The sequence below is a fragment of the Sturnus vulgaris genome, chromosome 1 (genome assembly GCF_052056855.1).
Source record: "Sturnus vulgaris isolate bStuVul1 chromosome 1, bStuVul1.hap1, whole genome shotgun sequence".
NCBI lineage: Eukaryota > Metazoa > Chordata > Aves > Passeriformes > Sturnidae > Sturnus > Sturnus vulgaris.
The window spans coordinates 982,970-1,010,909 of NC_142243.1; the positions used below are offsets into that span (position 1 = coordinate 982,970).

At 51.9% G+C, this 27,940-nt stretch overlaps 2 protein-coding genes across 5 annotated transcripts in view; one reads left to right on the forward strand and one right to left on the reverse strand.

Moving 5' to 3' along the window:
- The window catches only part of SMARCC1 (SWI/SNF related BAF chromatin remodeling complex subunit C1), a 60,705-nt gene extending 52,219 nt beyond the window's left edge, over nt 1–8,486 (reverse strand). For both annotated transcript variants that reach the window (XM_014890427.2, XM_088173463.1), the window contains exons 1-2: nt 8,292–8,486; nt 2,287–2,406 (exon numbers count right to left, since the gene is read on the reverse strand). In XM_014890427.2, the coding sequence (XP_014745913.2) occupies nt 2,287–2,406; nt 8,292–8,486 (315 nt within the window). The remainder of the gene's footprint in view (nt 1–2,286; nt 2,407–8,291) is intronic.
- A 1,281-nt stretch (nt 8,487–9,767) lies between these two features.
- DHX30 (DExH-box helicase 30) overlaps nt 9,768–27,940 on the forward strand; it is a 30,915-nt gene continuing 12,742 nt past the window's right edge. The window contains exons 1-5 of one of the 3 annotated variants that reach the window (XM_014890424.2): nt 9,768–9,850; nt 13,151–13,202; nt 22,550–22,680; nt 25,049–25,159; nt 27,407–27,762. In XM_014890424.2, coding sequence (XP_014745910.1) covers nt 13,172–13,202; nt 22,550–22,680; nt 25,049–25,159; nt 27,407–27,762 — 629 coding nt within the window. In that variant the 5' untranslated portion in view covers nt 9,768–9,850; nt 13,151–13,171. Of the gene's footprint in view, nt 9,851–13,150; nt 13,203–16,632; nt 16,811–16,875; nt 17,019–22,549; nt 22,681–25,048; nt 25,160–27,406; nt 27,763–27,940 lie in introns of those variants that run through there. The other 2 variants (XM_014890425.2, XM_014890423.2) reach the window with 2 other exon arrangements.

Below are 27,940 nucleotides of genomic sequence, written 5' to 3' on the forward strand. Positions count from 1 at the left end.
TGAACACCCATTTCATAGTAAATTAAACCTCAAATCACAGCTGTCAGGGAAGCAGCTCTTCATCTGTACGAGAACATCAAACCAGATGATCAGAAATGAGCACCTGAAGCAGAGCTCAGATATTCCACACTCACAGCCCTCCCCCGTGGAAAGCTGCCAGGAGCTGCACAGCCACGGTGCAGAGCTGCCCTAAAACACCAAATCCAGCTCATTTCAACCCAGCTTTCTTCCCTCTTTGTTTTGCCATTCCCAAAGCAGGAATTCCACAACATTCAAACAGGAGCACAAGGAGGTTGGGAGCTCCAGAGTCCCACCAAGTCCCTTCTCTGAAAGGTTATTTTAAAAAACCCTGCTTCCTGCACAGAAAAAGCTCAATTTTTCAGATACATTTCAGTCTGGGATAGTACTTGCATCTTCCCTGATCTCTCTGGTCAGGAGGGTTGTGCTTGGGAAAAGCCAGCTGCTGTCAAAGTCATCCTGGAAATGGAGACAGGAGGATGGAGCTGAAGGCAGCACCAGGGACAGCAAAGCCAGGATCTGCTTTGATCCTGGGTTATTCTGTGTTTCTCAGTAAACATCAAAAACTCACACAAGGCACAAGGCAGACTGTGGGCAGCTGTTCAGAGGCCAGGCCCTGGTTCCCAGCAGGGGCTTCCTGCTGGGAGCAGCAGAGACCCCAAAGTGCAGCATTGCTGAAGATGCACTCAGGAGCTGTCTCCTGCTGCAAATAACCCAGATCCAAGTGCTGTTAATGAACCTGAGCCAATTTGACCACATCACACCTTTGAAGCAGCGAGAACAAACACAGGAACAACATTTTTATGATGCCACTGCAAGGTTTATTGCCCATTTTTAAGATAAGATAATTGATTTAAGGCTTGGGAGCACTCCAATGGTTTGTGCACTTGTGGAATGTGGGGAGGTTTATGGTTTGTGCTGCCACATCCAAATAAAGCTCTGCAAATTCCCTCTGTCCCTAAAGCTTCCCATTATCCCTGAGGTATCAGGAGAGGTGCTGAGATCTTAATGGCACCTTGGGTGCTTCTGGGTGCACTCCAAAGCACCAGGAGAGTCACAAAATCCCAAAATGGTTTGGGTGGAGGGACCTTAAGGATCATCCAGTGCCACCCCTGCCATGGCAGGGACACCTCCCACTGTCCCAGGCTGATCCAACCCCAGTGTCCAGCCTGGCCTTGGGCAGTGCCAGGGATGCAGGGGCAGCCACAGCTGCTCTGGGCACCTGTGCCAGGGCATCACCACCCTTACAGAGAACAATTCCTTCTAAAATTCATCAGGGAATTGTTCTGAGATTCACCCCAAGAGTGTGAAAAACCTTCCAGTGAAGGAGCATGCACCTCCCACCCTCATGGAGAGGCTACAGGGGTAAAACCCCTGGGGGAAACCAGCACAGAACAGAAACAGGCACTCCTGTCACATGGAGCCACAACCACGGCAGCTCTGCCAACAGCCTTCAGGAAAACCTCACTTTCCACTGGCTTCAACATCTTAATTAGCTACAAATGACTCCAGCTTTGTGTACCCCCCCAAAGAACCCCCAGTGCCAGCACACATCCTGTGGCAAAGGTGAGCCCTCCCCTCCCTGCTGATGCCACACTTACAGGTTTAGGACACTTGTCCTGGCCCACAGGCCTCCCCTAAATCACCCAGGGGGGCCCTGGCATCCCTGCCCTCCTCCCAGACCCCTCTGTGCTGCACCCCCTGCCCTGCACTGGCTCTCTGCAGCTCACACTGCCTGGGACAAGAGCCTTTGGGTGCTGGGCAGGGGTCCTGGCTGCAGGCTGACAGCAGCAGCCCTCACAATGCTGATATTGCTTCTGGTTACCTGTATCCCAAGGGACTGCAGAACTATTCCAGAGCAAGCACGTGGTGCCTGCAGAATGTGGCCAAGTCCTTTCTCAGCCTTGGCAGCTTGACAAGTCTGGAGTTTAATCAACCAAAACTCCTAATGGGAGCTTGTTTGCCCTGGAAAGTGTATTTTATCCTCTCAGTTTAGGATATACCAGTCCAGATTTGACTTAAAACTGAATTACACTGAGTTTCAGTAGAAATTAAAATCTTCCCACAGCATTCCAGAAATCATTTCCAATACACAGAGAATAAGCTGTATTACACAGGAAATCTGCACTAAGGAGAAGTGTGCTATCCCAGCCCTTGCAGAGGGTGCACTGGGAAGAGCCTGGGCTGGAGCAGGGGTGTCCCAATGCCCTGGACACGTTCCAGCAGGACACAGAGCTGTGACAGCAGAGGGAGAGGCCCCATACTCACAGGAAGCTTGGTGAAGGCAGGATTGGTGACATGTTTTCCAAAGGCATCTTCCTGGAACTGCAGCAGCTGCACCACCAGCCCAGCCAGTGTTTTATTGGTAGGAGCATCTGCCTGAACGTACTGCAAGACACAAAGCACATGTTTGTTGAGAGAGGGAACTCAGAGTGAAGGTGACACCCCAGCTCCCTCCTGCACTGGGAGAGCAGAGTTTTAGGATTTGGGGATTCCTGGGAAGGGGTGGAGGGGGGTTGGCACAGGAGAAGCATCGAGCACAAACATTTTCTAAGCCTGAGGCTAAAAATGCAGCACTCACCTGTGGCTCAGGCCCAGCCCCTCAGGGCTGGGTTACAAACATGGATTAAGCACTCAAGCTGATCTCAGTTCCTAATAAAGGAACAGACTCATGCTGCCCACACACACTGAGCTTTCTGCAGTAACTTCACAGCCTCCTGCTGGAATCAACTCCTGATCAACCCTCAGAGCACCCCTTTGGTACAAAGAGGATGTCCTGCACAGAGGGAGGAGCTGAGCCACACAAAGGTGCTTGTGATGTTTTGGGACAATGTGAGCAGCTCCCAATAAAACGACATTTACATCGTGAATGTAAAAATCACAGCATGGAATATTAAACTCCTCCCACGGCGCTGAGGTTTTGTCACCCCTAATATTCAGTATTCATTCACTGGATGTCACCTCCTCGCTGTGCTAGACTGCCAAGAGAACAAACATCACTTTTCCAGGTAGAACATGGAGCAATTTGAGCTACCCCAGTCTCTCAGCTTTTGCTCTTCCCTCAAATCAGATTCTTCTAAAATCCCTTTAAATTTTGAGATCCAGAACCCTCAAAGTTTTAAAGCTGTGGTGCCAAATACCAGTCAAACCTAACTGAGCTTTGCAAAGCATCAGCTCCAAAGCCACCACAAAGACATGGAGAGAATGGAAACAATTATAATGTCAGTGTCTGACCACCCCGAGATGTGAGCTCCTCCAGCACTTTCTCAGGAGCAGACACATTTCTGAGAAATTAAATCTTCCCAACTCAAAGGACACAAATTCCCATGAGGCTCCTGAGTGTCCTGTCCTGTGTATAAATCCTGACCTAGAAACATGAGCCTGGAAAGAACTGAAGGCTAACATTTCAAAGCTGTATTTCAATTTGCCCTCTTCCCTCCCCCAGGATTTAATGTTTTAATTATATCAAAATCACAGAATATCCTGAGTTGGAAGGGATCCACAAAGATCACTGAGTCCAACTCCTGGCTCTGCACAGGACTTTGGACAAGTGGCTGGCGTGACTGGACAAGGGGGAACAGCTTCCCAGTGCCAGAGGGCAGGGATGGATGGAATTTTGGGATGGATGGGATTTTGGGATGGAATTCCTGGCTGGGAGGGTGGGGAGGGATTGGGATGGAATTCCCAGAGCAGCTGTGGCTGCCCCTGGATCCCTGGCAGTGCCCAAGGCCAGGCTGGACATTGGGGTTGGAGCAGCCTGGGACAGTGGGAGGTGTCCCTGCCCATGGCAGGGGTGGCACTGGGTGATCCTTGGGGTCCCTCCCAACCCAAACCATTTTGGGATTTTATGAACCTCCTTCAAAAAAAAAAAAATCCAGAAGAGCTGGCACCCTTGTACTAACTTACACTACCTTTTTTTTTTTTCAGATATTTTCTCCTTCAGAGAAAAAGGAAAATCACACGAGATTACACCTTGCAAAGCCTATTCTTAGACATGTGAACTTTTCCAGGCAATCATCCCTTTTCTTGCAGCTCCCTTTTTTACCTCTTGCAGGAGGCACTGACAGCTGGAAGCTGTAAAGGAAGACAACACCTTCTCATCTTCCTTTGCACTGCCACCATCCTGCAGATCCTTTTAATGAGAAGCCCATTACCTTGCCTGAGGTTCCCTGAACAATAAGGAGAAAAAAACCCTTCAAAAAGAAGCCCAAGACTCCCCTCCATCATTTCTGCATGCTAACGAGCAGCAAATGGATCTTTAAGCAGAAAAACACAGCAATTTCCCAATCAATCCGCAGTGGGTTTGAGGAACCACACAGGTATCAAGTCCAACAGACCTCCAGGCTTTCCCCCCCGTGTCCACCAAACGATCCTGCAGCAAATACAGGTTTTTAAGCAGTGAATTCCAGAGGACAGAATGATGCCCTGCTCCATAAGAGGATTTTGCTCTTGTGCTGAAATGCCAAAGCCTCACTGACACAGCAGAGTTTCCCAGCAGTTCCACGATAATTAGAAACACAAAAACACCCCGACAGCTTTAAGCAGAGAATGTGTGGTCAGAAAGCAGAGTGTGAGCAGCAGCTGAGGGAATCCCTCTGCAGCCAGAGCTGCACTGCAGCTGCCCTGGCAGCCTTTGTCACCGAGAGGGGACACATCCACCCCCGGCTCTGATGTGGGCACTGCCCTGGGGCTCCCACAGCGCTCTGTGGTGTGCCCTGCTGCACACACCTTCCCCTAAACAAAGGCATTTCAGCTCACACCACCACAGACGAGAGAAGGGAAAACCCACACTAAAACGCTTTGATTTGGGTTACAACTCCTGCTCCTTTTCAAAGGGGAGAACACAAAAGAGCTGCAGAGACAGAACCTCCCTGGCTCATCTGAGCCAGTCACGGGAGGGTTGAGCCAAGGACAGCAGAGCTGCAAAGGCAGCCAGGGCAGCCCTGGGGACAGCAGGGGACAGCAGGTGTCCCCAGGCAGGCACAGCTGATGGGACAAGTGCCTGTCCCTGTCCCCAGCAGCTGCCAGCAACCTGCTGTCCTCTGCTACAGGATATTCATGGCAGGGAGGAACAGGATCCCAAATCCCCTACAGACACTCCCGGGCACCACCAAGGATCCCAGATCCCCTACAGACACTCCTGGGCACCACCAAGGATCCCAGATTCCCTACAGACACTCCCTGGGCACCACCAAGGATCCCAAATCCCCTACAGACACTCCTGGGCACCACCAAGGATCCCAGATTCCCTACAGACACTCCCTGGGCACTACCAGGGATCCCAGATCTCCTACAGACACTCCCTGGGCACCACCAAGGATCCCAAATCCCCTACAGACACTCCTGGGGACCAGCCCCAGGGATGTGACAGATCCCTCTCCATGGTGCAAGGGGTCCCAGTTGCTTCCCATGCTGAACTCGTGCTCCTCTCCCCTCTAACCCAACTTTCCACCTGCTCCTTAAAAACCACACTCTCCTCCCTGCCTGCCGAGAATCAACTTCTCCAGCCTTTTGTTTCAGAGGAGCAGAGGTGTCAAAGCCACCCACAGGTCAAATATTGCCCTGGGTATGAACAACACACCCAGATGGGTCCTTGGGGAGCCCAGCTGTAAGGCCAAGGTCAGGGGCTGCATCCTTCATCAGGCAGCTGCTAAAACCCCTCCCAAACTACCTTAGAAAGGGGTTTGTAGACAACAAATAACTGCTTTGGGACGCCCCATTTTAATATGAGGGTTGTGGCTTACTGAGAAAGGAACTACCTAAACAATGCCCAATGTTAGAGATAAATGAGCATTATTGTAATAAAAAGAGAATTGCCCAGTTTACTTCTGAATTTCTAAGTAACTATGGTGACATCAAGGTGCCATTTACAGTCTACCCAAATTACTTTGAAGGAGGGATGGAGAGACAGGACAAGGAGGAATGTCTTCCTACTGCCAGAGGGCAGGGATGGATGGGATTTTGGGAAGGAACCCTTGGCTAGGAGGGTGGAATAGAATTCCCAGAGCAGCTGTGGCTGCTCCTTGATCCCTGGCAGTGTCCAAGGCCGGGTTGGACATTGGGACTGAAGCAGCTGGGACAGTGGGAGGTGTCCCTGCCATGGCAGGGGTGGCACTGGATGGGCTTTAAGGCCCCTTCCCACCCAAACCACGCCAGGATCCTGTGACTTTTTTTTATTAGAGTCTATCACATCCCCCAGGACTCCAAACCCACAGCATGAACCCTTCCCAGCTCCCAGGGAAGCAAGGCTCCAACATCCCTCCTGCACCCATGCTGCCTGGGAAGGAGCTGGGCACCTCCTGATGCACAGAAACCACACAAACAGGGAGTATATATTAACAATATATTAACAATATTAACAATTTCATTTTCTGTCATTATGTTTGGTGCCTGTCAATGAGTTTTTCAAGGTCCAGTGTGATTTTTCCACACTACTGCTGAAACCTCTTTCGTTCATAATTGTGCTCTGGAGCCACACAGAACTCCCCAGCAGCTGCTGATTTTCTAGAGACACAAAGAACTCCCCAACAGCTGTTGTACTCCAGAGACACAGAAAACTCTTCAATATTAAAGTCTTGTCTAATCTAGAGACAAAAGGAGCAGCTCTGTAAAAGCAGTTCTCCAACTCTCCCTGCTCCTGGAGACCTCTGGATCCTTGACTGAGCCTTGTGCTGCTCTTGGATTCTCTCCCACCGGTCCCCAGTGTCCCTGGAGCTTCCAGGGCTGGACACACCGAGTGCTGCTGACAGCTTCACCACTGACATGTACAAACATCTATTTTTAAGAGTACAAACTGGACAAAAGCCAGTTAAAACCACCATGTACTGCTCTGGAAAGAGCCACAGCAGGATGAAAACAGGCACAAGATGAACCAGAGTCACACCCAAAAGGGAACAAACCCTTCCCTTCCCTCTGGAGTGTTAAGGTTCCATCTTTAAGCACTGGTATCAGCTTTCTTGTTTCCCCAAACCACAATGATTTTTCGTTTTTTAAAAGGATTTTCACAGCAACATTCTAAAACTCACTCACCCTGTAAAGTCTCCTCAGCCCAACTCCAATTACTTTCCAGAACCGTGAGAAATAAATATCTAATTTTTATAACCAATCTGAATGGAGGGGTTTTCCCATTCCTGCACCACACACAAGGTGCCCAGCCTGGCTGGGGGGTTTGGAGCCACAGCAAACACCTTTGTGTGCTCAGCAGGGCACCTGGAGCCTGCTCAGAGCAGGGTGCTGCTCCAGGGATCTGCTGCGATCCGGGGCTGCTCAGCCAGGACAGGGAAAGGGAAAACCACAGCTCCTGCAGAACCGCAACCGCAACAAGGCAAACGGCACAAATATTCTGTTACATTTCCCTGTCAACACAAAGAGCTCCAGCTGCCGCTTCAAGCTGCACCCCACACCCCGATCCGACCTGGAAGGAGCTGGAAGGACTGGAAAAACACACCCGAGCTGGTTCCACCCCACACCGACCCAGCTCGGATTCCCGTTCTCACATTCCCTGCCACACAAAGAACCCAAACAACAACAGCTTGTGCTCATCCCCGGGTGATGGACACCGGGCCTGCCGAGGAGCGGCGGGATGGCCCCAAAATTGGGGAAATACGGGGACTGGGGCAGCGCAGCATCCCCTGGGCATCGCTCCCATCCAACTAAAGCTCTCCCAGCACCGCCACAGCTCGGCGGGGACACGCTGCGAAGTTACCCCGGCACATTTCTCACGGCTCGGGTATTGAAATGAAGTTATAAAATCAGCACAGGGGGAAAAAAAAAACCCAAACAAAAACAACACTTAAAGAAAGCGAAGCAGCCGAGCCGAGCGAAGCGTGCGAGGAGGAAGAGGAGCCCAAGGGCACCGGAGCGAGCGATGACGCTGCCGCCGAGTGAACTCGGGGCAACACGCGGGGCTTTAAGCGGCTCCCAGCGGCACCCAAAGGATTCTGTGGATTTCTCTCCTCTCTTTTTCCAGCACTCCCGACACCGCCGGGGCGCGGCTGGAGCGAAACCCGGCCGGGCCGGGACCTGCCCGTACAGGAAAGTCACAGCCTGGGGCGAGCGCGCACCGGCCGGGCCCCCGCGGGCACCGGGGCTGCCCCACACACGGCCCCGGCCACGGCCAGTGCCGAGGGAACGGAAATGTCCCCGGGGCTGCCCCCGAACCTCCCCCACCCGCCGCAGTTCACAAAGAGCGGCGGAGACCTCGGGCCCCCCCGTCCCATCCCCGGCTACCCCTCCCCGCCCGCCCGGTGCCCGCCGCGCCCGCCGGGCCGCACCTTCTTGTAGTGCTTCCCCAGCCACACGCGGACCGAGTCGAGCTGGGACACGGTGTCGGGGCTCTCCCAGAACTTGCCGGCGGGGCCGCCGTCCTTGCGGCGCGCCGCGGCCAGCGCGGGGCCGGGCCCGCCCGCCGGAGCCGCCGCGGGGCCGCTCCCGGGGCCTCCGCCCGCCGCCAGCGCCGCCGCCGCCATTGTCCCCGCGCGCCCCGCGCCGCGCATGCGCCGCGCCCCGGCCCGCGCCCCGCCCACCCCGGGAGCGCGCCCGGCACCGGAACGGGAATGGGCTCGGGAGCGCGCTCGGGAATGAGCTTGGGAACGCCAACGGGAACGCGAGCGGGAACGCGCGCGCCGCTCCCGTGCAGCCCCGCCCCTCGACAGGCCCCGCCCCGGCGCGGCCCCGCCCGAGCCGCTCCCGCTGGGGGACCGCGGGGTGTGCGGCTCCAGAACACACCGAGCGTGCCCTCGGTACCGCCCGGGAGCGCTCCCTGAGATCCAATTAAGGAGTAAATTGGGTGCTGACATAATGACCTCCGGGTATCTGCACCAAGCCTTCACTGCTGGCTACCTTTATCTTCTCATAACCACATCTATACCCAAGGAATGGGTCATTATGAAGCAATTTCCCCCAAATTTCCTTTATAAACACCACTTAGTTTTGACTCGCTACTAATACTTTATTTGTGGATCAAACATAACAGAGAAATACATTAAAAAAAAGGCAAAAATATGCATGTAATACATTCTTAATGTATAAAAATACAGCACATTTTAGTTGAAACATTATCAAATAGAGCATCCAAAAGTCCTTCATTAAAATCATAATCTCCAATATAAAACCGTCCCTTGCATTACTGCAGTTTGAAAATGTTCCCCCACCGATGAACACTCCAAAGCAGAAATAAACACCTGCAGGAACACCTGAGGAGATATAGGGAATAATAAACACACCAAACATCCAGAAATCTCAACTTCGGAATTTCAGAACTGCCATTCTGAAAAGGAGCAAAGTGAGTACAGTCAGGAATTCCAGAAGAGTTTGGGTTGGAAGTGCATTGAAATCTCATCCCGTTCCACCCCTGCCATGGCAGGGACACCTTCCGTTGTCCCAGGCTGCTCCAAGTGTCCAACGTGCCTGGGACACTGCCGGAGATCCAGGGGCAGCCACAGCTGCTCCGGGAAGCTCCGCGGTCGGGATAGGGATCGGGCCTGGCAGGGTCCCACCCCGGGACCGGGACCGGGACCGGGGCCCGAACCCGTCCCACGGCAGGGTCGAGGCCACAGCGCCCCCACAGGCCGCGCCGCCCATTGGCTCTGCCGTTGCCATGGGAACGGCAATTACCGCCCATTGGCTCTTCTGTTGCCATGGGGACAGACCCCGCCCCGCACCCACGCGCCGCTTCGCGCTGTGGCGCCGCTGGCCGGAGGGAACGCGCGGGCCGTCTCACTTCCGGGGCAGGATCGGAAGTGAAGAGCGCGCCGCGCCGGAAGCGCGCGCGGGGGCTACCGGGAGCTGTAGTCCCGAGGGGCGGCCCGGCGGCGGCAGTCGCGGTGCGGAGGTCGGTGCGGGGCGGGCGAGGGTCGGGCCGCGACCCCTGGGGAGAACCGGGGGGGCCGCGGGGGCGGGACGGCGGCGGGAGGAGGGGGAGGAGCGGGGGATGGCGCCGAGCAGAGCGGGGTGAGGCGGGGAGGGCCGTGCGGGGCCGCGGCCTGTGCGGGCGGGGCGGCGCGGGCGGGGATGCTCGGCGGCACCGGGGATGCTCGGCGGCACCGGCGGGGCCGGGGATGCTCGGGGGACCCCGGGGATGCTCGGGGCGGCTCCGGGGCACCGCTCCCCGCGGGCGCTGGGCGAGGGGCCGGCGGGAGAGCCCCGGGAAGCGGCGCCGGGAGCGCGGCTCTCCCTGGAGTTGCCATCCCTGCCCTGGAAAGGCTCCGCTCCCGCACAGAGCTGCTCTCCCGCTGCCTTTTCCCATTCCTGCCTCTCCGTCCCGTCCTGTGGCTCGTCCCGGGCTCACCGCTAGCCCCGTCTGCCCCCGTGGCCGCGGGAATTGTCGCTCCGGGTCACCGGGTTGGCCCCGGTGCCCGGGGGTGTCCCGGAGCATTCCCACCTGCAGCCCCTCATTGTCCCCCCTCTCTGCTCGGCTGCGAGAATCCCGCAGGGCAAGGAAAGGTTTCCTGCACGGATCCGCTGCTCCTTTGGCCCAAATAACCCAAAGTTTAAAAAAAAAAAAAAAAATCGCGACTGCAAGTGGCCTGCTGGGTCTGGCCGGAGCCCCGGGCAGGGAATCCTTGGGGCTGGATGCGGGAGACAGCAGGGTTTCTCCTTTGTTCTCTTCACAAAGCATTCGGGGCTCTGCCCCTTCCAACACTGCTGGAATATCCCGGCAGCCAATAATCAGAATTGCTGTGATTTTCCCTGCATTTCTCTCGGGGATGTGGTTTTCCCTCATATAGCTCTTTTCCAGTTGATCAAGGAACCCCAACAAAGGCCCAATTCCTTCCCATCCTTTGGGATTTTATCTTACAATTTTCTGTGCCACATTGCTTGGTTTCACTCTTTGCCTTTGCAGGAGTATTGAGTCTATTCCTAACAAACTTTTAGTGTCTCTTTTCCCACCTGGGACTCTGGAGTTAGCTGGGTGTGAGGCACGAGGCTCCAGGCTCCCTGGATTCTCGTTCCATCTGTGCCATGTGTCATCATGGTCCATTTCTTCCCAAATCCAGAGTCCTTGGAGCTCCCACATGTCTCCTGTCATCAGACAGAATGTATTTTCAGTCTTTCAGGATCCCCTTCCCATGCTGGTCCTGCATCCCTGTGTTTCCCTGGGGGCTGGAGCAGCGGCCACAGCTGGACACTTCTTTTTATTTGGGATCAGGATCTGCAGGAGTAAACCCTGGCATTTCCCCCGGGCTGCTGGATGTGCTAAAAGTGATTCCCAGGTCTGGATCCTGCTGTTCACATTCAGCAAATCCTTTATTCTCCTCCGTGTCCTGCCCTGCTCCCACCCAGTCTGACTCTCACTGGTTCCCAGTAAGGCTCCCAGCTCAGCTGGGATCTGCAGACAGGATCATACAAACAGCTGGGTTGGAATCCTGCTTATCCAAGGGAATGTCAGTTGTTCATCTTGGAACCTCATCCCTGGAAGGTTTTCAATTTTTTATTTCTTTGTTCTTGAGCAGAAAAGACCATTTCCATCAACTTTATATTGCATTTATCCATTGAATCGTGGAATGATTTGGGTTGGAAAGGAATGTAAGGATCACCCAGTGCCATGGCAGGGACACCTCCCACTGTCCCAGGCTGCTCCAAGCCCTGTCCAGCCTGGCCTTGGGCACTTCCAGAGATCCAGGGGCAGCCACAGCTGCTCTGGGAATTCCATCCCAGTCCCTCCCCACCCTCCCAGTGAGGAATTCCTTCCCAATATCCCATCCATCCCTGCCCTCTTTCAGCTGGGATTTTTCCCATCCCAGCATGGCTGAGACATTCCTTGTTCCCTGAATTCCCCTTAGGGAATATTGCAGTTTATCTGCCTTGTGCCAGGATGCTGAGGAGGGATTCCCTGGGATACAGCTCCCCCTCTTTGGTCACACTTCAGAATTCAGGAGGGAGATGTGGCCAATACCCTGGGAGTTTGATTCCCTGCAGCATTCCCTGTCCCACTCCTGGTTTCCTGGAGTTTGGATTCCCTGCAGCATTCCCTGTCCTCTCCTGGTTTCCTGGAGTTTGATTCCCTGCAGCATTCCCTGTCCCACTCCTGGTTTCCTGGAGTTTGATTCCCTGCAGCATTCCCTGTCCACTCCTGGTTTCCTGGAGTTTGATTCCCTGCAGCATTCCCTGTCCACTCCTGGTTTCCTCTCCCCAGACTTGGGAGGGTTCAAGGATTGTTTCTTCCCTGCTGGAGCAATGCTGGGCTCACAGAATTCATCACAAATGCCCATGGCTGTCAGGCACTTTAACCCGGGCTGGGGTGATCCCTGTGGAAGGGGGCACAGGCTGCTGTGTGCCAAGGCTCCAGGACCACAAAAACACCCTGGCTTTGTTCCCTGCCGTGATTTAGTCACACCAGGGACGTTTCCCCCCGAGATTCAGCACAGCACAGGCGGGGGTTAATTTTTGCCAAGTCAATTTACTCTGTTTTTATTGATTTCATCCTTGGAAAAGGCCAGGTGTGGCCCTGGCAGCCAGGGCAGGTTGGTGTCTGTGGGGAGGGAACCATGCACGAGGTGTCACGTCCAGAGATGTGGCCAGAAAATGGGGTGGGCTTATTTGAAGAATTTTTTTTTTTTTTTTTCTGCTGAAATAATTTTGTCTTATTGAAAGCAAAAGTGAAAAATTGGAATGATAATTGCAGGCTATTAATTGCATGCACAGGAAGTCATTGATAGGGACAGTTCATGTCCATAGAATCCCACAATATCCTGACTTGGAAGGGATCATGGAAGTCCAGCTCCAAACTAACTCTGTAAATGATGATCTTCAATCCTCACCCATCTGATCCAAGCTTATAGAAAATCCTTGTAGCTGTTTCCAAGCATCCCTAGAGTGTATTTTATGTGGCATGACAGATGAAACACCCCAAAACAAAGTTGGTTTTGTCTTATTTGAGTGAAAGTTATTTTAGTAAAGACTTTCAGTTTCAGTAAAGAACATTATCCAAAGTAGTTCTCTTTCTTCTCCTGTTTTGGTTTTTTTTTTCCTTTAAAGTGAATAATGGCAATAATCTACTTCATCCCTGCCTAAAAGGCTTTTTAAAAAACCCTCATTTTCACCGCAGAGACAAAGCAGAAGCACCTGAAACATTTTAAAGGCAATACCAATTCTAACTTGCAGTTTTTTGTGCTCCCTCCTGCTGTCCCAGGAACCCACCCTTCCCGCCGGGATGGAGATGTTCTCGCTGAATTCCCTCAAAGGTAAGACCTGGAGTTCCACGGGGGTTTCCAGGTGGGAGCTGGAGCAGGTGGCTCAGGAGTTCAGGGAGCTCAGTGGTGTCCTGGCACAGAGGGAATGTGGCAGGAAAGGGACAGGACAGGATTTCAGGGACACAGTGGCATTGGGCAGTGTTACCCAGACACTCTGGACACTTCAAGTCCAGGATTTTTCCCTTTTAATTTTGCCCTCCTAACTATTCCTGTATCCCTCAGTACCAACTCCATGAGCTCTTTGTTGTTGGGATTTGATCCTCTGATGCCTGTCACTGTCACCATGGCTCTTTTTCTTGTCATTGCTTTGCCATCTTCCTTTCAATCATATTTTGTCCTCAGGAATCCCTCGAGTCACTGTTTTCTGTTTTAACGTGTGGGTCTTTCCTGAGCTCTGTTACTTGGTCTCAAAGACAGTGGATAGAATGGAATAAAATATTCCAGCTCTGACTTAGGCACAGGAACCCCTCCCTCCATGCCAGGGAATTCACCCTTTTCTTTGGCACTCAGGAAACCCAGCAGTGACCCCCCAACTCCTGTCACTGCCCTGCACTGGGGATTGCTGGATTTCAACTGAAAATCCCAGCATTGTTCCCAGTCCAGGGCAGGAATTGTGCACAAAGTCACTTCAGCTGGGCACAAAGCCCCTCTCCTCCATCAAATCCTGGGAGTGGGGTTGGAGTGTGGGTGGAGAGGTGGAACTTTCCTGCTGAGGGCTGGTGGTTTGTCACGGCCAGGCTGGATTTGGGACTCGGGATGCTCCAGCCCTGGGGATAAAGGAATTAATTTGTTAAGGAAACTTGGCTCATTAAGGAGCTGCTGCCTCTGCACAGGCTTGGCTGGAGGGGCTGGTCCAGCCCAGCTCATCCCAGCAGCTGCCAAGGCTGGGAGATGGCCCTGGAGATCTGCCTGTGCTGCTTAACGCTGCTCTCTGCAAAATAAAGATACTTGGAATCGGCGACTTCGGGAATTTTTGAATAAATTGAATCTTCACTGCTGTTTCTGTGCCCACAAGATAATTTTTTTATATCATTTTTGGGGACAAACCACCAGCCCTCCTCACCCCTGACCGTCCCTGCACATTGGGACTGCCTGTCAAACTCTTCCCTCAGTTTTTCCATCCCTCTGCCTGTGTGTTCCCAAGGTTCTTCCAGCTTTTCCATCCCCCTGCCTCTGTGTCCCCAAAGCTTTTCCCATCTTTTCCAGTTCCCAAGGTTTGCCCACTCCTGTATTGGCTCTGTTTTTCCCCCATGGTCTCCAGCCACAATTCCCACCTCCCTGGGGCTCCAGTTTCCTCCTGGGCTCCCTCCTGGATGTGCAGGACTTGGAGCAGCTCCATGGTCAGAATTTGGGATCCTCCCCTGCTGGATCTGGGCAAGTGCTAAGAAAGCAGCAGCTCCATCCCATGAAGCAGGGTCTCAGTAGATTCTGTTTTCCCAGCAGGATGTGGGGATGTTGCCATGCTCCTTCCAGCCTCCCTTTCCTTCCAGGCCTCCTTGAAGCTTTTGTTTCCAAACCACTTGAGTTTATTCTTGAATAAATAGTAAAATTACAGTAAAACAATACAAATAATAATTTGTGCAACGTGCTGTCACAAGGTTACCACGGGATTAATTCCCTTCACTGGAACGAGTTCTTTTCCTTTATAGTGGTCTGGGTGATCTTTGGATGATTTTTGAATGAAGAATCAGTTTTGAATGATTTTTCCCATTTTAATAGACCAATCTCTTAAAATTTGTAATCTAAGTGCCAGAATAACTTCATGTTTTTTCAAAAAAAAAAAAAGTGTTTTGGCGTTTTTTATTTTTTTTTGTCATCTGGTGCTGATTCAGTATCTGGTTTGTGTTCCCATTTTTATTTTTTTTTAAGTAAAAGAACCTACAAAGACAAATCAGCAGCTAATTCAGAGGTTCTAAAAAGTGAATATGGGAGAAAGTGTAATAAGACTTTTTTTGAGTGTTCAACTCTTCCAAAGTTGATTTTTGGTTGGGGTTTTATGGCTTTTTTTTTTTTTCGAAAGGGTTCTTATTTGATAACTTTATTCTTCTTGAACCTCTTCTGAAGTTGTAAAACTAAACTGTGCCATTGTATCAGTCAATATTTTTTGTCTCATTGAAGATTTCCTGATTTAAAAACAAACAAAACCCACTTAAAAACTTTCAAAAGCCCCTTTTTCATCATGATGCTTACCCAGCCATTCAGGTTAATTTCCACTTTACACACAAAATATTCAATAATAAAGTATCTGACATAAAAATGAGACCCTGGTTTAAAGAAAAGCAAAACCTAATGCTAGTCCCAGTGCAGCCAATACAGATTAATTGCTTAGGAAAAAAAAAAAAATCAGATTTAAATAAACAAATAAATTATCCTGTAGGGTGGGAATTTCAACCAGCTCTACAGCCTTAAGAATTCTATACCTGGATAGAAATAATGGAATAATTGATGTAGAAGTAATACATGAAATAATATATGTATGTATATAATATATACATATATAATACATAAATTTAATACAATATTGCATATTACAAAATATACATATATTTCATATCATATATTAAATAATTTATGTAGAACTGAGTAACAGGAGGACTTGGAATTGGGAGAAGTGGGGAAGGGCTGGCTTATTTTATAAAGATTCTAAGATCTTTATCAAGATTTTCATTTTATAGATTTAATATTTGATAAAGATTTAAGATTTTTAGATCTTCAAAAGACTTGTTTATAAAGATTGAAAGATTTTTAGTGTTTCTCTCAAATAATGGGCTGTAGGTGAAGTTGGCTTTTAGGAATATTCACTTGAGGGTGAGACAATGGATGGCTCTGTGCGCTCCGCTGCTCCTGGAATTCCCGGTGTTTCATAGCCTGAATCCCGGTGTTTCATGGCCTGAATTCCCGGTGTTTCATAGCCTGAATCCCGGTGTTTCATAGCCTGAATCCCGGTGGTCCCCGGGCTGAATTCCCGGTGTTTCATAGCCTGAATCCCGGTGTTTCATGGCCTGAATCCCGGTGTTTCATCGGCCGCAATTCCCGGTGTTTCATGGCCTGAATCCCGGTGCTTCATAGCCGGAATTCCCGGTGGTCCCCGGGCTGAATTCCCGGTGTTTCACAGCCCGAATTCCCGGTGCTCTCCAGCCGCAATTCCCGGTGTTCCCACGGCTCCGGAGCCCCGGGAATGTTGCGGCCTCCGGGCCACGGCCAGGACAGCACCTCCTTTCCTTTCCTTTCCCGTCTCCATCTCTCCCTTTCCCGTCACCTTTTCCCGTCTCCATCTCTCCCGTCACCTTTTCCCCTCTCCGTCTCCTTTCCCGGCTTTTCCCGCTCCGTCCCTCTCCATTCCCGGCTCTCCCGGGCGGCTCTGGGTCCTCCCGCCCGCCGGGGGGCGCCACCGCGCGCGGCCCCAGCGCTGCCCGCGGCCGAGGGGCGGCCCAAGATGGCGGCGCTGGGGCTGCTGCTGCAGGCGGCGGGGCCGCTGCGCCTCTGCCGCGGCCCCCGCGGGCCCTGCTCGGCTCCCCGCGGGCTCTGCTCGGCTCCCCGCGGCCCCGCCGAGCCCCGCCGGGACGAGGAGGACGAGGAGGAGCCCGAGGCGGCGCAGGGTGAGCAGCGGAGCCGGCCGGCGCTCGGGGCCCCGCGCGGCGCTCGCGCAGCGGAAGGGAGGGGCGAGCCCGGGCCCGCGGCGGGGAGGGGGAGCCGCCACATCCCTCCCTCCATCCCTCCCTCCTTCCCTCCCTCCCTTCCTTCCCTCCCGCGGCTCCGCCGGGACCGGGATGCGCGGCCAGGGAGAGGAGCCGCCGAGCTGCGCAGGTACCGGGGGGCAGCGGGGGCACCGCGGAGCTGCTTTGTGGCCGCCCTTTGTTGGCCGGAGTTGGGTTTCCCCGGTGATTCCCCTCAAGGTCGCCGAGCCGGGCCTGGGCCAAACTCCGGCCGCCTGCCGTGGGTGACGCGAGAGGAAAATCCCCCGTGGATGTGCGGCGGGGACAGCGGCTGTGCTGAGCGGCGCTCGGACAGCCCGTTAGGGCCGTTCCCCGCTCTCCGTGCCCGGCATCCCGCCGGCAGAGCCCGGGAGGCTCCGGGAGGCTCCGGGAGGCTCCTGGAGGCACGGACAGCTCCGCAGCACCGGGCCTGTGCTGCCGCTGCCGGGCCGGGGCTGCTGTCCCTGGCCACAGCTCGGGACGTTTCCCCGTGGGATGGCAGCGCTGCGTGGGCCCCGGTGGGAGCGCCGGGTGCCTTCCCTGCGCTGGAATTGTCACTGCTGTCAAAGAAATGCTTCAACTCGGCTTTGATGCCATGTTTTCAATCGCTTTTTGTTGATTATGGAGCGTGGAGAACACTTGGCGCTTAGAGAGATGCGAGTGGTTTTGTGCCAGAGGTTGTGGCTTGAACCATTTTCCCTTTGAAAATCGATGTTTTGGTTTCAGTTTGGTTTTTTTTTTTTGTGGGCTGCGTTTTGGAAATTTGGGATGTTATTATATTAGAACTTTTTTTCTCAGCCCTCATGTTTCTGTGTTTGGTGCTTTTTTCACCCCCTCCAGCACTATTAAAGTTATTATTTTCTCAGTAATTTCTGGACTCTTTGGGTCTTGGTTCCATTTGCCTTTTAGAAACTGCTGAGTTTTATCTTGGAGTTCAGAGTGGGATGGTCTTTTAATTGTTGCATTCAAGCTGTTCAACAGAGCAAATTAACTCCCTGCTAAAGCAAGTGCTGAACCACCCCAAATTATTGTTTAATGAGCTACTTCAGGTGTTGTCTGAGAAAAGAATGAAGCAGGATTTTTTTTTTCTTTCCTCTGTTGTACTTCATCCCTCATCACTTTTTTTTTCTAATGTGTTTTCAGGCAGTCCTTGAGTACTTTTATTGGTGTCCAGTTCCCTCATCCTCCTAATTTGTGTGCTGGATTGACCATGGAAGGCTCTTGAGATGGGAGTGTGATGACACTGGAATTGTTTCCAATAATGGATTTGTTTTGGATGAACAAATAAAAGCCCTCAGGGTCTCGTGAACCTGCCCTACCTGTCCAGCTGCTCCTTGAACGCGTGGAGATCATAAATGTCATTTGAAAAACCTCTTTGTGAGGTCTGTTCTGAGCCCTCAGCTTGTGAGCTGATGTCTCATTAGCTGTCCTCGTTTGGATACAAATATGGAAAAGTCCACTCAGACCCAGGCCAGCTTCAAAAAGTCACTGTTAGATCCGTGTTGTTATCTGGAGGCTTCAGTTTTTTGGCTCAGCCTGGGGTTTGGGGAGCTCTGTCACTGATTAAATTTGTCCTGTAGAGCCACAGCAGAATTTGGGCTGGGCTGAAGCTCTGGAACCCTTCCTGGAGCAGGGCAGGTTCCTGACCAGCCCCAGTGGCTCCAAGGGGAGCTTGGCCACTGCTCCTCCTCCTCAGCTGGTCCCCCCCACTGCTCAGCGTTCCTGGGTTTTGAGCTCTGCTTCAGCCAGGAGCTGTGTGTGGGTTTTATTCCCTGTGTGTTCAAAGGGGTCGTGGCCAGGATTGCTGGGGATGGTTGAAAACCCCCAAATTCCCCAAAACTCCAAGCTGAGCTGCCAGGTGGAACCTTCTGTGTCTCCCTCCAGCTCTGTAGTGGAACATGTCTGGGCTAATTCCTTGTGAAATGGATATTGTGGAGCCCCAGGGCTTTTTTTCTTCCTTGGGGATTTTTTGATGTCTTGGAAACACTTTTGGATTTATTACTTGAATTTATCATATCGTGAGGAATTTTGTCTTTGATAGTTTGTCCTTGGTGTTCATTTGTTGCTTTTGCAGGGAGCAGGATTGGAGAGAAGAGATGAGATAAACTGATGGATTTCCTCTGTCCTCCTTGAACAAGAGTTGGGGCTGTTTTGTTTGTGCTCTGGTACCTGAGTGTTTCCACTCCTCAGATTTGTTGGGGTTTGGAGGAGGCTGGGCCTCTCCAGCTGGGTGGTTTGTTGGTTTTTGGGGTCTGGTTTTTGTGTTTTTCTGTGTAGCTTGGAATTATCCTGCACTTTCACAATCAAATTAAGCTAAAGCACTCACTGGCTTTGAGGAACTTTAATTAGTTAATTGGCTTCTTTGATAGCCCCACCCTGACTTGTCTGCTGTCCAAGACAGGATTTTAATATTCCTTTGTGATGTCAGAGCCGTGGTTTGGGTGTCACCTGTGGCTCAGTTTGGGGAGTTTTGGGTTGTACTCCTTGTGTTCCCCAAACTGACACGATTCCACTCTCAGTGTGGCACACCTGAGACCCTGCTGGGAGCTGATGCTGAGAAATCCCCTTAGGCAGGGCAGGGAGCATTGTGCAGATCCAGCTCTGCAGTCCAGGGTTGTTGCTGGGAAAGCTCCAAGGGAGGGATGGCTTCCTGCAGGGTAAATCCTTCCAGCTCTGCAACTGGGGCAGGAATGGGCTGAAGGTGCTCCAGCAGCCACAACCTTCTGCTGAATGTGACATTGTCAGCTGGGCTGAAAACTCTGCTCCTTGTTGGGAATTCCAAGCCTGAGCTTCGGCAGAACTTAGTCAGAGATCCTATTTTCCTCTCTAGGGCAGATTAAATATTGAGTCTTCACCGAGGAGTCACCTCAGAATGTGAGAAACTGCCTCTGTCATCGGTAACTGTAGTTGGGGGAGGGCATTTAAAAGATGTGCTTCTTGCACCTCTTATCACAGAATTTCCCAGGTTATTGTTTGTGAAAGAGGAAACAACTGGAAGCCAAAAAACCAGGCTGGTGCTGAAGATTTTTGCTTTTCTTTTTAAGTAAGTGAATTGAATGGTGCATTTGGGAGTTGTGTTACTGCTCCTCCCTCCGTTAGTCCCACCAATGTGGAATGGAATAGAACTGCAGGGTGCCAAAATCTTGGACACTTTTCCAGTTTTCCTGAGCAGGCCAAAGTCTGAATATAGAGGAACTTGCTTGAGTAGATAGAAATAGCACATTTGGTGTATAATTACAGAAAGTTGGCTCATCGTTTTTTGTAAAGCTGAGAACATTTTCCTTCTCCCTTGGCCAATATATAGAAGGTAATTCATGGACAAATCATGTTCATAAATCAGAGTAATTCCTGCACTTCCCCTGGAGTTACCCAAGGCTACTGAAAGCATTTCTCAACATCCAGGTGGTTCTTCTGTGGTTCACAAGAAGCAGTTTGAGTGTCAGCACTGAAGCTTCTGTGCAGAGCTGTGGAGCAGCTGCTGGGTTTTGCTGGAGAGGGTGATGGGACCAGCAATGGCTTTTTGTTCTCCTTAGCAAATGTCCAAGGCTGGCAGTGCCAGGCCTGCAGTGGCTCAGCAGAACTCTGCTTTCTCTGCATGTCCCATGGCTTCCCAGTTCCTCACTTCCAGGAATGAGCTTCTCAGAGAGCATCTCCTAAATTCTTCTTGCCTTGAACACCTCGGGAAGTGTCCCAGGCCAGGCTGGGTGGGCTTGGATCAGCCTGGGATGGTGGAAGGTGCCCCTGCCCGTTTGTTAAATAAAGAATGGAAGACCTTCAAGGATCTTTCCAACCCAAACCATTCTGGGATTATCTGCAGCTCCTGTGTTTCTTCATGACAGTAAGTCCAGAATCATTCCCAGCAGAACAGGGTGGCACATCTTGGTGATGCTCAAGTGAGTGACTCTTGGCTCCTCGTTTCTCTTGGGATTTGGTGGCTCAGTTGGAAATTCCGGTTTCTGGTGATGCCATTGATCTCTGTGCTGGCTTCTGATTCATTGCTGAAACTTAACCTGAATTCCTGCAGGGGATTTGGAAACCCTCTCAAAGGGAATGCTCACCCCCAGGGGAGTTCCCCAAGCCCTGACTGCCCCGGGAGTGTGTGTGGGATGAGGCTGAATGTGGGATGAGCTATGCTTGGTGCTGCAGAGAGGAGATCCCATCCCTCTCCCTGTTCTGCTTTTGGTACCTGCAGGACTGTGCTGGCTGATTTACTTGTGAGCCCAGCAAAACCGTGTGTGTTTCCTTTCCCTGCCTTGGCTTTCTGTGGGATTAGGATGCAGATTGTCTCCCTGCACATCTGGCTCAGTGGGAGTGTTGGAGCCTGGGAGAAGGGGCAGCTGCCCCCCTGCACAGTCAGAGCTGTGAGACCTCCCTGTCTGTGAGGTGTAGGAACATCTGGAATTGTTATCACATTGATCTGATCTCACTGGACCTGCTGCTGGGAAGAAGGCCCTGGAGCAGCTCCCTCACTGCTGAAACTGCTGGGGTTGGTCAGGGAGGAGGCTGCGATGGGAGTTGGGGTGACGTGACTCTGACTGGGGCAGTGGAGTTTTATTATTATTATATTTTTCAATGAGTGATTTGATCTCACCATGAACATCCCCTCCCTGCTGTACCCCGAGCAGAATTTCCCTGTGGGCACAGGGGCCAGTCCCACCTGCCCTGTGTCCTGCTGCCTCTGGGGCTGCTGTGTCTCCAAACACTGTTGGCAGACTTCTTTCCAGGAGGTTCTCTAGGCAATTCAGTACTAAACCACATTCCCAGGCTGTAATCCAGCTGTCTCAGTCATTTCAGGAAAAAGTCCTCAGGCATTTTTTCATGTTCCTGCTGCTGGCTGGATCTGCTGTGTACCTTGTGAGACCCTGGATTTAACCCGTGGCTGGGGGGGATGTTACAAACACCCAAATTGTTGAAAGTTGTGACTGCTCAGTTGGGTTTTGACATTGAGGAGTGACAAACAGAGCTGGTGGGGAAATGGCTGGACACGAGCCCAGGGGGGCAGGGATTGTCCCCCTGTGCTGGGCCTGCTGAGAGACCCCCTGGAATCCTGGGGACAGCTCTGGGCCCCTCCCAACAGGAGAGCCCTGGAGGGGATGGAGGTGTCCAGGGAATGGAGCTGGGAAGGGGCTGGGGGAGCTGGGAGGGGGCTCAGCTGGAGAAAAGGAGGCTCAGAGGGACCTTCTGGCTCTGCACAACTCCCTGACAGGAGGGGACAGTGCGGGGGTCGGGCTCTGCTCCCAGGGAACAGGGACAGGAGGAGAGGGAACGGCCTCAGGCTGGGCCAGGGGGGACAGCAGCAGGAATTTCTGCATGGAAAGGTGGGCAGGGATTGGAAGTGCCCAGGGGGGGTTTGCAGTGCCCATCCCTGCAGGTGTGCCAGGAACACCTGGATGTGACACTGAGTGCCCTGGGCTGGGGACAAGGTGGGGATTGAGAGCAGGGTGGATTTGATGATCCTGGAGGTCTTTGCCAAGCTCAGTGATCCAGGAGCTGGCTGATGCCTGGAGATGCTGCAGGTGAACCCTGGAGCCCTGTGCCTGCTCCCCTCTCCTCCTCCCCTCTGAGCCCCAGCTCTCTGATGCTGGAACACTGCACAGGAATTGGGACACACTTAGTTCATCTTCTCTTTTTTCTTTTTTCCAGATTCCAGAGACTTACTAAAGGAATTTCCACAGCCTAAAAACTTGCTCAACAGCGTGATTGGCCGAGCCCTGGGCATTTCCCATGCTAGGGACAAGCTGGTGTACATCCACACTAACGGGCCAAGGAAAAAGGTAATCCTGTGCTGCTGGGAGGGTGGCACACAGAGAGGGGGAAGGGAGCCATGGAACTGCTAATCCTGGGAGTAACTTTTCTAGAGAAAATCATGGAAGAGTTTTAATTCCACTTAGAATTAAATTAATTCTCACTTCTTCTGTTTTTCCTGATCTTCATGTGCTTTAAATGTGTATAAATGCAGGTGCTGTTCTTCTTTTTGTGTGGATATTTTTCTTTTAAGTGACTTGCTGTATGTGGCCTTTCTCAGCAGAAAGACACAGAAGAGTCTGTTCTTAAATGTGCTTAAAGGTGCCCTACTACCTTAGAAAATGAAGATTTAAAAGCTGTATTTTAGCCCTTAGGAACCCTAGGTTCGATTGTAGATTCCAGCAGAACAAATTCTGAAGCCTAAAATGTCCCAATTGCGACCAGAAAAGAGGAGGTTCTGTGCAATGGAGGGAGGCTTCTAATAGTACTTAAGAGCAGAATGAAATGCAGCCTCTTTGTTTGTTAAATGGAGCGGAGGAATTCCAAGCAAACAGTTTTCCAGGTGGTTTGAGCTGTCACTGGGATGCCCCAGGCCCAAATCTGGGTCTGAGCAGGAATTCTTACAAATGGTGCTCCATGGTCAGGGCTTTGCCTCCTCCTGTCACACCAGCTCTCATTCCAGAGCTCAAAGCCCTTTCCAGATGAAGTTTAACTGTAACCTACATTCCAGGAAAAGACTCAGTTCTGATGGATTAACATTTTCCAATAACGTTCTGTCTAAAACTTCCCAGACAGTTTTTATTGCCACATCCTTTTTAAGCATCCCTGGATTTTAGAGGATACATTAGTAACGTTACTTTAGAGTTCTTTATGATTTGTTTTTCTTGCTCTTTCTCAAGCAGTAGTGCAGTTTCCCAGCTTAAATTTTGGAATACCATGGCCAGTGCCTCATCCCTAAAATCTGGAATACAGCAGGCAGTGCCTCATCGCTTTAGTTTGCATAATTGGTTCCCATTCTTGCCAGCACTTAAATACATTAATGTGGAGAGTAACTTCAGATTAAAACAAAAACTAAACCAGGAAAAACAATAAAGGAGATAGAGGAGCCTTGGGGGGAAAAAAATGAGGGTTGTCTTACAAAGAAAAAGCAACGCAGCAAATTTGGACAGAAGGACAGGTGAGAGCCTGGAGAGTTCTTGGTGGACGTGGGGGGTCTGTGAGCACTTGGCCTTCCTGAGACACCTTTTCTCCCAGCAGGTCTGTGCTTCCCAGGCAGAGCCCCGAGGCAGAATCCATAGCAATTCCCTGCTGAGAGCCAGGCTCAGGGGCAGGAAGGCAGCCGGGCAGGTGCTGGAGAGTCAGGAGCCTGTGCTCCAGCCTGGGGCTGGGGCTGTCCCAGCAGATGCACTGCTGCCTTTCATCTGTGCTGCAGCAGCAGCAGAGAATTCCTGGGCATTTCCCTCTTGTGGCACCTGCAGGGCCGGGAGCAGGGGGAGCTCTTGGTTTGGAGCACTGCTCTGAAGAGAGCCCAGCTGAGCTTGCAGCATTCTTTGCCTGTGCAGGTTTCCCTTGCAGGAGCTGTGCTGGGGCTGCACTTGTGCCAGGAGCTGGGTGCTCCTGTGCCCAGAGAGTGCTGGGGTGCCTGGGAGCTGAGCTGTGCTGTGCTGCTCCCATTCCACTGAGGAAGCCCTTGGGAAGATTTCCTTGCTGTTGGAGAGGGGATGTGCTCCAGGGCTGCACAGGGACAGCCCTGGCACGGAATTGTTCCTGTCACGACCTTGTGGCATTTATCCCTGACACGCTGGGACACCACAGCCCGTGCTGGAGCTCAGCCCTGCAGCTCTGTGCCCTGCCCAGCCTGTTCCTTCAGTGCTCCTGGGATGGGGCTTCCCATGAAGGCACCAAGTGCTTTGTCCAGTTTTGTTCTGTGCTTCTCTTCTGTGCCTGGAGATGGTTGGAGTGGGTGTGCTCTGGTGGAGGACCCAATTGGGCACCAATATTGTATTTGTTTTGGTTTAGGGTGAATTTGGGAGGAAATTTTTGAATTGGGTTTTTTTAGGAAATAGATTTTGGTTTTATATGTTTTGATGGGATTAGTGTGTATTGTGAACTAGTGTTAATTAAGATTTTATATTTTTGTGGTTTACATGTGTGAGGTTAATGAATTTATACAGTTCAAAAAAACACAGTTTTTTTTAGTTTATATTTGGTTAGAGGTAGGGTTTTTTAAGTTTGGGGTTTTTTTTGAGGGGAGTATATGTTTTGGAGGTTTTTTTTAAAGAGATTGGATATGTTACTATAATTATGTTTGGTAGTTTGGTTATGGGTTATTGGAGTTGTGTTTTTCTGGGTGGAATGTTTTTGCCTGGCTCAGCCTGTGGCTCTCCTGCCTTTCAGAAAGTCACCCTCCATATCAAGTGGCCGAAGAATGTGGAGGTGGAGGGCTATGGGACCAAGAAGATCGATGCGGAGCGGCAGGCGGCGGCTGCAGCGTGCCAGCTCTTCAAGGTGAGCCCTGCCAGGCTCAGCCTGCACAAGCTGCCCTGCAGGGTGCAGCCAGCCTGGCTGCTCTTGGAGCTCTTTGCTCTGCTCTCCCTTACTTGGCCCCTGTGATAGTCAGGGCTAGAGGATAAACACTGATTCCATTTGAGATTAAAATCGCCCTTGCCTCCAGGTAGTCCTGGACCTTAATCAGCTCCTTAGTCTCAGCATCTACAGTGAGTAGAGTTGCCCTCAGGTTTTTTTGGTCACTAACTCTCACTTCTGCCAGCACAGCTGGCTGTGTTTGCACTTGTAGGAGCTTCAGAGCCTCCTGTTTCCTCCTCATCAAAGCCAGTGTGGCAATTACACGTTGCAATTTACTGTTACTCTCCAGTTAGGCTTTGTTTGGCACTTCTTTGTGGCTGAAAATGGTTTGATACTGAACAGCCAGTATCTATAAAGGTCACTCTTGAAGGTGTTCTATAGCTGAGAACAAGATGCAGTTTGATCTCCAGCTCTGCCCCTGGCTGTTCTGTGTTACCTCGAGCAAGTGAGACTGATTCTGGGGTTTGCTGTTCATCTGTGCAGTGGGAGCAGGGATATCTCTGTGCTCAGAGATGCTGTGGATGCTCTGGCAGTGACACAGCTTTTGATTTGCCTGTAGGTCAGAATGCTTCAGCCAGCCTTCAGAAATTCAGGAGGGCAGGGTGAAAACTCAGCTTCTTCAGCTGCTAAAGCTGATCCTCTAATCCTGTGATCAGCAAAATTTATTTCACTCACTGACTTCATTTCACCTCACTCAGTCAGCATTCACTGGGAATACATCCTGGTTTTATCCTCTCTAGTCCAGTTCCCTGCTTTCTTTGAGACCCTGGAAGTTTTCAGAGGAAGAAAAATACCCTACTGATAGATTTCCCCCAAATTTTTGGAAATGGCTGGAGTGTACTTAGCTCTTAAATCAAAACCCAATCCCCTGAAACCACAGATTGAACATGCAAAGCTTTCTTTGGCAGCTAAACTGGAACCTGGCAGAAGACCCCTGTGATGGGAGGCCTTGTGTGATAGAGAGAGCTACAAATGCTGCCTTAAAAAGTCATCAGTTGAAGAAAATTAATAGTGTCTAATTAGTGCAGAGAGTGAGTACAGAGGCTTTGAGTAGAGCAGTGAGCCAGGTGTACTTTTGTGTCTTAGGCACTCCCACAGCACAAAATAATACAGCTTTTTCTAATACAGGGCCATTAAGGCCATTAAATGGCCTTCTAATTTATTAAAATTAAAGCTACAAGTTGTTGCAGCAGTCTGGTAATTTCAAAATGGTGTGTGCTGCACTCTGGATATGTCTGGAGCTTCCTGCAAGGTTCAGTCCTCAATGGTGATGGTAGGAGAGTTTTTAATTACTGCAGGCTTGCTTCAGAACCTGATGGGTTAGGGACGTTTTCCTGCTGCTTGTACAAAGAACTGTTCCTGGGAAATGGAAAGACATGAACCATTCCCTGAATTCTCACCTTCTGTTATCCCAGATTATGATAGTTCAGGCTAGCCTTCCCAAAAAGATGCATTTCCTGCTCTGAGGGTTCTAAATATAGCCAAGAGTTTGTACAACCCCAATAAATCCTGGCCTACACGTTGAATGGAGCTGTGTGGGGCTGAGAGCCATACCCTGGGAAGGGAGGGCAGGGACCACATTCCCATGGGGACACAAAGTTCAGAGCTCCTGAAGGTGCCTTTCCTCACTTTCTGTGTGGGGAGAGAGGGGACTGCTCCTGTCCTGCCATCCCCAGCAGGCTGTGGGATCCCAGAGGTGCAGGAGGGATCCCAGAGGTGCAGGGTGTGGGTTCCCAGAGCTTCAGGGGATCCCAGAGGAGCAGGGTGAGGGATCCCAGAGGAGCAGGGTGTGGGTTCCCAGAGCTTCAGGGGATCCCAGAGGAGCAGGGTGAGGGATCCCAGAGGAGCAGGAGGGATCCCAGAGGAGCAGGAGGGATCCCAGAGGAGCAGGGTGAGGGATCCCAGAGGAGCAGGGTGAGGGATCCCAGAGGAGCAGAGTGAGGGATCCCAGAGGTGCAGGGTGTGGGTTCCCAGAGCTTCAGGGGATCCCAGAGGGGCAGGGTGAGGGATCCCAGAGGAGCAGAGTGAGGGATCCCAGAGGTGCAGGGTGTGGGTTCCCAGAGCTTCAGGGGATCCCAGAGGGGCAGGGTGAGGGATCCCAGAGGTGCAGGGTGTGGGATCCCAGAGGAGCAGGAGGGATCCCAGAGCTGCCTCGTGTCTCTCCCACAGGGCTGGGGTTTGCTGGGTCCCCGGAACGAGCTCTTCGATGCTGCCAAGTACCGGCTGCTGGCCGATCAGCTGGGCTGTCCCGACGAGCGCTGGTGCCCCGAGGGCAAGTGGCGCTCCAAGTCGGGCCCCTCCCTCGCCGACCTGTCCACCTGCTGGCGCCGCATGGAGCCCGACGATGCCATCCAGCCCATGGAGCAGGGCAGGATGCCCAAAGCCATGAGGAGGGAGGAGCTGGAGGAAGGGGAGCTGGAGGAGGGGGAGCTGGAGGAGGGAGAGCTGGAGGAGGAGGCGATCGATGTCTCGGATTACCTGCCCATGGCACACCAGGACGCCCGGACCCCGGGCAGGGATGCCAGGTAGGTGTGGCTGGGAATGCTGGGCCAGGGCCAAAGGAATAGTGGGGCAGGCTGGCCTTGTGCCTGGCTGCCATCCTGGGAATGCATAGACTTCTCCCCTGCAGCTCTGCCCTCTGGAGAGGCTGCTGCCACTCTTGTTACCTGCCTGATTCTTCTGTGCCTAAAGACATTCCCATCC